This window comes from Copadichromis virginalis, linkage group LG11, assembly GCF_057382275.1.
Source record: "Copadichromis virginalis isolate Kocher_CV1m ecotype Utaka linkage group LG11, C_Virginalis_male_GT1.1, whole genome shotgun sequence".
Classification (NCBI taxonomy): Eukaryota; Metazoa; Chordata; class Actinopteri; order Cichliformes; family Cichlidae; genus Copadichromis; species Copadichromis virginalis.
The window spans coordinates 11,078,299-11,088,983 of record NC_140628.1 but is presented as its reverse complement, the minus strand read 5'-3'; the positions used below and the strand labels follow the sequence as shown (position 1 = coordinate 11,088,983).

Below are 10,685 nucleotides of genomic sequence, written 5' to 3'. Positions count from 1 at the left end.
AAGGAGTAAAAGTTAAAAACCTCTTTTTTTTAGCAATAGAATCATAATAGCTACAAAAAAAACAAAACAAAAGCTTATCACCATATTTTATAGCCACAAGGGAGGGGAGTCCATTTTGAAAAGAAATGTTTGCCCAGCCCCTGCAAATATGGCATCAATAGAACAGTAGGATTCATGTGAATTACATAGAGATAAATGGCCTTTGCCTTAGACTCAAGTCCTCCAAAAAAGGGCAAAATGAATTGCTGGATTTAAAAAAGCGTATATCCACACTAAAAATGTAAATAAGAAAAAGCCGCTCGTTCAGCCTATTATTAATTAACCTCGGTGTAAGGCAGTTGAGCTAATGTCGTCACCTTGTCAACGGTTCCGGCTCGTGTGTGCGTCTCCACTACCGTCGTCAAGGACCGGCGTGCTGACGTCACCGCAGAGAGCCACGCTTCACGACCAGGCTAAACAACTTTTTCAGACGAAGTCCTTCTCACAACGAGTCCGGGACACACTCGGGAACTTTACTGAGATTTAACGAAGTGGCTCGACAGCGACAGCGCTACAACAAATTATCCGTACTACTGAACACCGAAGAGCGAGTTGACCGTTTTCACTGTACCAACATATAATTTCTCGTTTTCAACTAGCGTGTTTTTTTTTAAATTGTTTTGGAAGTTAAAATGGGGAATCTGTGGTGGTTGTTCCTCGTCGGGCTGGCAACTGGGCCAATCAGTGGAAAAGTAAGTGGCTTTTCTTAAATGTTTTTTAATTCAAACATGTTCCAGTTGACGTATTAGTGGAAAAATACATATTAATTATCTTTAATATGTAAAATAACCGAGAAGGCTAAAACTTTAAGATATTTTTGAAAACGACAGCCCTGGGTAACGTTTGTTATGTTCATGTGGACTGTTTGAGTTCTACCCCATAGAGTTTACACATAAAATAAAAATATTACTCTTAATGTTATATCCTCAGTTTTTTGTCTGTGTTAATTATTATTATTATTATTATTATTATGTATTTACGTTAAATGTACCTTTAAAGTGAACAGCACGAATTCGTCTTTTTAAAACATAAATAAATGTTACCTCCGGATCTATAAGCTGGGTGATTTTTGACCTCAGCAGCCTTTTCAAACCGAGGCCAAGCGTCCAGTTGGTGTCAAGTTCACACAGGGCCAAAGTCTGTTCATCATTTAGCTCACAGCTTTGACATTTAAACCAGACCTGGCCTGAATTTCTCACCCACACGTTTTATAATGTTATACTGCAAATTCAAATTCTAAACCAGGAAATCATTCATATTAACCAAGGTGGTTTAAGGAAAAAAAAAAAGAGTATTTCAAAATCCTCCTCCTTTACCCCTTCCATTGTTTCTCTATGTGCGGCTGCTTTATAGCTGGAAAACACCTGGGGATGACAGGCTGAAGCAGAGCTTTGTTCATCGTCACAAAGTATGAAAAATATCCAGGCTGGTGATTTATTGACTGTAAGAAATCTCTAATGAGAGCCAGGGAGCCTCACCACCTCTGCAGAAATGCAGTTTGTTTAAGATTTATGGACTGTATATTGTGAAAGGAGACGGAACTGAAACACGATACTGCTTCTGGTGTATATTTGTAGCAGAGGAAAGAGACATGCAATCCCTTAGTAGGACTCAGGGAGTTGTGGATATGGTGAAAATGAATACAGCTTGGCATTCCTGTCCTGCTTTAAGGCCCCACAGGTTGTAATCTCTGAATATAATAGCTTGTAAACAGGTGTGGCCACTCAAAAAACAAACAAACCTTTTTTCTGCTTAACTTTAATTTGTGTCATCTCATACTTTGATCCGCAGATGCTTTGATTCGTCTTCATGTCATACCACTAATACACAGACTCCAGTCTTAAATTGCTGGGTGTGATGGGCTACATCTTACATCCAAACTATCTGTGTCCCCAAGTGTAAAATGGTAAATGGCCTGTATTTATAGAGCGCTTTACTAGTCCCTAAGGACCCCAAAGCGCTTTACATATCCAGTCATCCACCCATTCACACACTGGTGATGGCAGCTACATTGTAACCACAGCCACCCTGGGGCGCACTGACAGAGGCGAGGCTGCCGGACACTGGCGCCACCGGGCCCTCTGACCACCACCAGTAGGCAACGGGTGAAGTGTCTTGCCCAAGGACACAACGACCGAGACTGTCCAAGCCGGGGCTCGAACCGACAACCTTCCGATTACAAGGCGAACTCCCAACTCTTGAGCCACGATCGCCCCATGAGTGTGGCTGTAGAATTACTGGTTAGTCAGTCAGTGACGTTGCTCCAATCCAAAGGATGAATGTTTAAACAGGCTTTCTTCCTTTGACAGTTTGTGATCTGGTAGTTGTGTCATTTTTCTGGATGGATGAGTAACAGCGAGTTCCACTGGGCTAGTCCAGGCAAGCACGCAGCTGCGTGGGATATGAGCAGTTTTTCATCCAAATGCTAAGAGCGAGAGGAAAAGGGTAACACCTCCTCACGGTGCTATTAATGACGATTTTCGTAGGGCTTCAAAAGCACTCCACTGAAACGCCTACATGTGAGGAAGGAAAAAAACGTTTAGAAACAAAAGAACATGAATATAAACTATGTAGTTTGACACTTGCTGCTGTGGAGAACTAAAAAGCCTGGTGGGGCGGAAGATATGTGTTCTCAGTTAATCAGCATTAGTCACAACATTGTTCTGTGTGTCAAAGGCAGTCTGTACACATGCGATTAGCTGCAAGAGGTTTTTCTTTTGATGAGTTGCTGTAGCAGTTTGTTTGACTTTCAGTGTTAGCATGCCCTTGGAGAGTTTTTATTGTATTTATTTATTTATTTTTCAGTATATATTTTTTATTTTTAACCACATATCACTGATTATCTTGACTGTTCTTTGACCACCACACAACTAATGGACAAAGCTATATTAGGTCTTTGCGTACATGGAGTGGACTGGGACCTGTAGTCTCTGGTCAGCAGTTTCAAATTACTGTAATCTGAATTAAGGACATAACAATCACATGTAAGACAGAAGTAGATATTGTGTCACATTTTGCCTGTTGGCATCACTAAAGACTGCATTACCAAACTCTGTCTGATCACTAAAGTTTTAAGAGGAATATTCATTTTCTCTTGGCATCTGATAATTTTGTCCTTACAGGCTACAGCTACTTAATGTCTGTGGACATTTTATTCTTTTTATGCCTTAGTCAAACATACACCACCTTCAACACAGCACTCTGCTGCTGCTGCTGCTGCTGCTATCCAAGTGATGACAGATCTGTTGTGTGCTTTTCGTTGTTATCTAAACTAACTCTCGATCTGACCATGCTCTCATTACTTTGCAGCTCACTGGGGATATAGCTAGCTATCAGCTAAGGAGAAACAAAAAATAAGACTTTGATGATTGTCAGCTTTAATGTTGCCCTCCACCAACACTCAGTCTGTGGAGTGATACAGCTGTTTCCAGTAAACTGTCTTCATTGTGACAAAGCACCAGGATATCAGAATGTTATATACAGAGTGGGTGTGTAAATCCTGCATGCATACGTATGCTTTCCAGATGTGTATAAATTCTAAATCACATCTTCCAGTAAACCCCAGTGTAAAACTTGTATCTGTCAAGGAGAACTGATTCAGAGTCAGCAGAAAACAAACTGCCAGTAGGTGGGAGGTCAAAGCTTAATGGCATTTAGTGAAATCAATTCTAAATTAAAAATATTTGATTGATCCGTTTAAAAAGATAATGTGTTGACTCAGCTAATCGTGTGGTTAACATCTGGATTTGGTCTGGTAAAATAAATGCCAGTGAAACACAGTACAACACTTTGATCTAATACTTTTTTGTATGACTATCAAGTCAATGTTATTTATGTAGCTAATTTTAATACAACCGACGTTGACCCAGAGTGCTTTACAGGCACACTCATCTGCAATCCAAGAAGCCAGTTACAACACACAGAACTCACATAAACAGCATAGTAAACATAACGATTAAAAAGAAGTCAGAAAATAAGAATAAAATCAGAACTAAACTCTAACAATAGTTAAAACAGCTATATAAAAGAACTTGTCCAATCTGTGATGGACCTCAGACTTGACTGTTAGCAGTTAAAAAAGGTACGTCTTTAGAGGTCTTTTAAAATAGTTGGACAGATTTTGCATACATCTACCATAAGTTTGCTGATGTCTGATTATAGCCTTATAACCTGATAATTCTCAAGCTAGGCATAGAGTATATTTCTCATTGTGTATGTGACACAGACAGTCACAGCTTTTGCTCTTCTAATCTCTGGCTGAAGTCGGTGAGAACGCCAGCACCTCTTCTGCTATTTTAGTCACCCTTGGGTTTACGTGTTATTAATGCTTCACATGAATACACCAGTATCTTGGTGACATGTTGCAGAATGACCTTAAATGTTAGGTGTACAGTTGCAGATCAGATAGATTTTATATCTGTATCCCTTCTGTGGGCTGCTTGCATTATTGCATACTGATAAAAAGGTTTGTTAGCAAAAGAAAAATGGTGTTAACTTGAAAAGAACTGTTGCTTTGACAACATATTTTGTGAATTTTTATTGGAGTAAAACCTTTTTCTGGAGCAGGTATCTTATGAGAAGTACACTAAACTGTGCTTCCTTTCCTTTCTCCCTATTTTCACCCTCTCTCAGCACCTGTGTTAGTGGAAGCGTAGTATACATACCAGACATATTTCAGGTCTCAATGGGCCATATTCATCCATGTCTCTGTGTGTGAGTGTCTCTCCCTCTCTTAACACCAGCATATGTTTGAGCTTCTTTTTCTTTGGCTCTTTATCGATTTCAGCACAGTTAGTGTCTTTCTTTGATTCATGTGATCTCCGGTTGTGTTTGAGCCACTCGTCTCATTACCTTCTGTCTGCCTAGGCCTTAGATCAAGGGAAAAGAAGGTCACTGGTTTTCATCACACTCCTCTGTGTAGCATTCGGGTTGGCGGAAGGATTTCACGAGGTGCAATCTAATATGTGAAGCGGCCCTTTCCATGTGTGCGTCTACTTGCTTGCTCTCTGTGTTGTCTTTGAAGCTGCTTTATCTCATCCCTCCTCCTTTCAAAGACACTTAGTTCTCTGCTGCGTGGTTCTGCAAAGTATCACAAATTACTGCCACAGCATGTGAAATGATCAAGAAAACAGCCTATATCTACTGCACATACTATAGTATGGATGTAATACTCTCAGACAGCAGCATGCACTGCTGCATATTTGGCCAGCATACATCATTGGTTGTGAGAGGTATTGTCTTACTCCAGAACTGTAGCGAGATCCACATGTTGTCAATTAGTGAAAGGAATTCTGTGTGAATCTATGTGTGCGTTTCTCTCCTACTTAAATAAAATTGCATGTTTTTATCCCCCCTTCTTTTTGGCAGCTCTTTGTCTTCTCCCAGTCATTTAGCCCAAGTGATGACTTATACATAGAGGGCCGAACATCTGGTGACCTCCCTATAGACGATGAAGATGGTGATGATGGTGGGTCAGGCTCTGGATCTGGAGATTATGGTAAGGATATGTATGCATATATATCTATCTATCTGTGTGTGTGTGTGTGTGTGTGTGTGTGTGTGTGTGTGTGTGTGTGTGTGTGTGTGTGTGTGTGTGTAATATATCTATATGTATATTTTCCCTGTATTGCTTATTAAATAGAAACTTCATCACAGATTATTAGACATTATTTAACTCCACTCGATCATACATGCAGGCTGGTGAGTAATACACAAGTAAGCCACAAGTGCTTGTATGTTCAGACACAGATGCACTTACAATATACCAGATGTTTGTCCTGAGGTGATACAGTGGAACCAGGTGACATTTTATTGGAAACTCACAGACTTTGAATGACTCACCTGCGTAAACTGTAGTGAGTGATGTCGTGGCACATTCAGCGTGATATAAAACTGCATTACGTTCAGGTGAATTTCAGTAAGTTATAAAACTTGCAGTAGGAACTGTTTCCACATTTGTGGCAGACTCTGCTGTAGAACCAAGTAACCTCAGATGTCAACTCGTTATCCAAGAAAAACGGTCCTATTCCTTCAGTTAATCCAATAGATTTAAAAAAAAAAACAACTATTCTATAATAATGAAAAGAGACATGCTCTGAAGTGTTTTGTGTTGGTGATTTCTCAGTTTCCCGTGCCCATTCAGATGCCGGGGATATGGTCCTGACGTTGCCTAGCCCCTCTAGCAAAACAGAGCAGCGTCAACCACAGCCTACAGTACACTCTCCAGACAACCCACCAACCACAGTGGCACGCAGCCATGATCCAGCAACTACAGCGAAGGAGGCTGACATTTTCCCTGATGGAGACAAGGTAAAGTATGACTGTTCCTTTTGATTCATGTCCTCATGAAGCCTGACTTATGTCCATCTTCAGGATGATTCATCGCACACACAAGGATATTTATTCTTTTAATTTCAATTGGTGATAGTGAGAGTAAATATTAAGGTTGATTAATTTTGGAGCAGAGAAACTAATTGTGATTTATTTGCTACCGCTTTAAGGTGTGAATAGTGGTAAATGGAAAGTATCTAAAGCCACATAATGTCTCAGCATTTTTTTTAAACTGTGCTAATATCCTTATAGGGGCTTGGTGTTGGCCCAACAGCTGACTGGTTTGGAAAGGATGCTAGTCCCAGCACCACCAATGTGCCTCCCAGTGGCAGTACTAGAGCTGATGGTGTAATCAATTCTGGCAAGGAGAGACGCCTGGATGTGTTAAATCCCCAATATGAAGAGCCTATCAAAAAGTCTGATGAAACTCTTACCAAAGCTGATCGAGAAGGATTATTTGGTGAGAACTCTATGGAGGTATCCTCTGAGAACCTGCTGGAGAGAAAAGAGGTGCTAGCAGGTAAGGACTAGGTTTCTACTGTCTTACCAGTTCATTACAAAATTACAGTAGTGAGTTTTCAAGAAAATTTAGACTTCTGTTGAAGAATCTGAAATGTTAAGTATAGATAACTGTTATAAAAATGTTATTTTTTAAAAATAATTTCGTATTTCTTTTTTCCGTCTCCAGCTGTGATAGTGTGCGGAGTCATTGGATTCCTCTGTGCTGTTTCCCTCTTGTCTCTCCTTGCCTACCGCATGAAGAAGAAGGATGAAGGTAGCTACGACCTGGGAGATAACAAACTTTCTGCAACTGCATATCACAAAGCACCCACCAAGGAGTTCTACGCCTGAACTGACTAATAAGAACAAAGCAGGGTGGATTTTGGCTCCTGCCTATTAAGACTCAAATGGATCTATAACCAGCTGAAGATGATTCTTCTTGATGAAGTTTGAAGTAGACACCTCTGCTCCTCTCCAGTGCTGCTTCTTTGTTCTGTCTTTTTTTTTTTTCCTTCGCCATTCCCAACTTCATCCGCTGCCACTTTATCTTTCTACTTAATGTTCAGTGTTTGTGACAAAGGGGTCATAATAAAATAAAGTCAAACTGTTAAAATGCTTTCCTGTCATCCCATGCTAAGGAAGGAGTAAATACCCATTCAAAGTTTTAAGAATGAAATCCTGAAGTGGATCATTGTAGTGTTGGCGAGTCGTCAGTATGAAACGGTCCGACGCTGTGCCTTTAGACCTAAGATGAACTACGCTGGACAAGAGCTGATTCTGTGTGACCCAGAAATTGATTGCTCCTTTGGATGGATGTACGCTGAACCAGCCCAGTTCAGCCTGGTACTATATTCTGTATAAGAATAGTATTAAGATGGACCTTAAAAAGTTGACACTTTTTTTTTCTGTCCTCTGAGGTCAGATTGTGTTTTTGTGTTTTGTTTTTTCTGTGTTAAAAACGGTCTGTGTTTCTTTTTACTTTCTGTATGCTTTCTTTAATTTGTTTTGGTTTTTGTGCGGGGCGGGGGAGGGGGGTTACATGAATGAACATTTTCATATGCTGCCCAGTATTGCATTGAGAGATTTTGTTACTTTGCAGGTACAAACATTTGTTGTTGTCACACAGGCACTTACAGAACTGACCAAATATAGATACGCTTTGTTGTTTGTAAAAAAAAAAAAAAAAAAAAAAAAAAAATTTGTGGTAGTTTTTTTTTTTATGTTTAGAGATTATATTTCTGTAAGCCATTTTTAAGCAATTTGTCTTTGACTTCATACAGTGTGGCAGCCTTAGTAAAACTCCCTCAGGCATCTTTAGAACACATGTAATATGTTCAGGACTTTTGGGGGGGTTTTGGTGACTGAGTGCTGCAAGCGTGTGGACAGGTGGAGTCAAAGCTAATGACTATAATTCAGAAACCATAGAAGCGATCAAGGTTTTCTGACAACAGCCAAAGCGCATTCCTTTCTCGCTGTCCTCTGTATACAGCTATAATAGTTGGTTCAAGGTTTAAAGGCCAGTGAGAGCATTTACTGCTCTTTTACACTTTAGAGTTTATCAACTTAGCAGGGTTAGAGAGTTGTTAATTGTGTCTGTTTAACTAATCTGTTTCTTTTAAGCGTAAATGTGCTTTGTTTGACACATGTATTTCCTGATTTTCAGACTTTACCTCAAGCAACAAGAGCAGCATAGCATGTTTTATGGCTCCAATGAAGATACACAAAGCAGATAACGACAACAGGGTTCTATTCCCTTTCGACAGCACTTAAGTGTGTAGACCCTTTTCATAAACCTATTAGGAATTTGCCTTTTTATGGCTTTTTAACCAGCTACCTACTGCCTGTAATGGTTCAAAGAACACTGCTTACTGTTTGTCATAATAAAAATGAATATTTTAAAGCAAGTAGTACATTTGAATGCATTTGCAAGCTACCTATTCACTGTGCATAGAATAAACAGGAAGATGTAGTCATTAACCCACCTCGGTGACTCTTTGTTGATAACGTGACATTTGTTGAGTCTTCAGTGCCTCATGTTACATTATATCCTTTGCTTTGCAGTGCGGTTGAAGTATTAGTTTCATACTTTGAACTGTGAGCTGTACAGAACTGCAAGTTTGGAGTTAAAATCTACTATGCCAGTGTGGTTGAACAACTTCTGTGTGAAACAAAAACAAACCCAGAGGGTTAATACCACAGGTTAGCACTTGTTGGCAAAGACAAAATAACTTTTCTCTTCTATCATCTACATGCATTATATATAAAAGAGATGATTTTCATGTAATAATTTATACTTAATTAGACTACAATGTAGGTAAATATGTCCGTCATTATTGGGATTGTACAGTATTTACTGGTGGTTGAAGCCTCTTTGTGCCTTCAGCTTGAGTTTTATATGCCTATTTGTATCTTGGTGCATTTGATGAGCTTTAGATTATTGTCAATTTCTTTAAAAGATTTTCTAGCATCTTTTTTTTTTAAAAAGTCCTTTTTCTTTATGAATGCTTCTAAAAATTATAAAAGTACAGAAAGTTTATTGGAGACATGTTGCAGTTTTATTTTTTATCGAAGCTGACTGAAATCCTGCTTCTTAGAAATAAACTACACAGGTATGAGGACCAGCCAATTATCAACTTACCAAGATGACCAATAGAGAACTTTGTTGCTGGTGTATCTCATGAGGTTCACTAATGAATAAAAGTTGTGGCTTTAATGCAGTGGCTGTTTTTTCTCTGTCTCTCAACAATACTGCCCCCCCTCCCCATATACACACATCAACACGACAGGTTTAATATTATGTGTGCTCTTAAAATCTTCTTCAAGGTCACGATCTTTGTGTTTATTTGTTAATTAAGCACCTTCTGGGCATCATTTTGAAGCCCACGTGTTCTCACAGATTTGCATTTTGTTTTTATTGTGTGAGACAAAACCAAAAAGTGAACATTCAGCTGCAGGTAAAAGCTATTATTTGTTGCTTTTGTTCAGCTGATCTGAAATGTAGAGTAAAGCATTTCTATCAAGTCTCAACAAACATTCTTTTACAAAGGCAGGCAAAAGTGAGAAAAAGGTTTGCAATATCAAACCTGGTCAGCAGCATGTGAAATGAGTCATATGGTCAGATGTTTTTAAAGATCTTCAGAAACAAAAGGAGAACATGTGGATGCACAAAAGGTTGGTTTTTTTTTATGTATACAGAAGATGGCTGTAGTAGAAAAGAAGCAGGAATAGAAAGTAGAGCCATGCACATAAGTTAATAGCATAAAAGTGGTAGTAAAGTGTGATAAAATAAATTAATATGAATCTGACATGGGTGGGGCACTTGATGTGAATATCTATGACTGGTGAGGAATGCAGAAGATCAGTGGGAGGGGAAGATGAGAAATAAAAACCACAGATTGAGATGTGCTGTGTTTCCCACAGTGTGCACACAATACACTGTTAGCACTGGGCATCATTTTAACCATAACATTGTTTGCAAAAAGGAAGGATGACTAAGAGAAGACTCATAAAAAGAAGTGCATGATTTAGCATTTGGTTTTAAATAGTTTCTAAATAGGCAGTTCCTTTTTCTTGACTTAATACCAAAAGTGAGATTGATACACTTCTTCTATACAGCTGTGTTGTTTCATTCAGTAGTGGTATTTTTCTGTGTGTAAACTTTCAATTTCTTCTTCAAATTGTTGAACAGCAGGTCAGATGTGAACCCAAAACAGCCTGTAACACATGTTAAAGAAAGGTAGACAAAGCTTTCTCAAAAGCTTCACAGACAAATAGAGCATCTTTTTTGAAATGTCAGTTTTGGAATAATGTGCAAT

General features: G+C 39.0%; 1 protein-coding gene across 2 annotated transcripts; it reads left to right on the top strand.

The window, feature by feature from the left end:
* The first annotated feature begins 418 nt into the window (after positions 1 to 418).
* Positions 419 to 9,587, top strand: LOC146698130 (uncharacterized). Of its 2 annotated transcripts, none has more exons than XM_085473136.1 (5): positions 419 to 731; positions 5,407 to 5,536; positions 6,182 to 6,348; positions 6,622 to 6,889; positions 7,058 to 9,587. In XM_085473136.1, the coding sequence occupies exons 1-5, from the start codon at positions 672 to 674 to the stop codon at positions 7,219 to 7,221; spliced, it is 789 nt and encodes a 262-aa protein (XP_085329262.1). In that variant the 5' UTR covers positions 419 to 671; the 3' UTR covers positions 7,222 to 9,587. The 2 variants fall into 2 exon arrangements, with proteins under 2 accessions (XP_085329262.1, XP_085329261.1); XM_085473135.1 differs by having other exon boundaries at positions 6,164 to 6,348.
* The last annotated feature ends 1,098 nt before the right edge of the window (positions 9,588 to 10,685 follow it).

Bases quoted from the DNA above. Each gene is read 5' to 3' on its own strand.
- LOC146698130 (XM_085473135.1), top strand. From the start codon at position 672: ATGGGGAATCTGTGGTGGTTGTTCCTCGTCGGGCTGGCAACTGGGCCA. The intron at 6,349-6,621 runs GTAAAGTATGAC...ATATCCTTATAG, and splicing joins TTTTCCCTGATGGAGACAAG to GGGCTTGGTGTTGGCCCAAC. The intron at 6,890-7,057 runs GTAAGGACTAGG...TTCCGTCTCCAG, and splicing joins GAGAAAAGAGGTGCTAGCAG to CTGTGATAGTGTGCGGAGTC.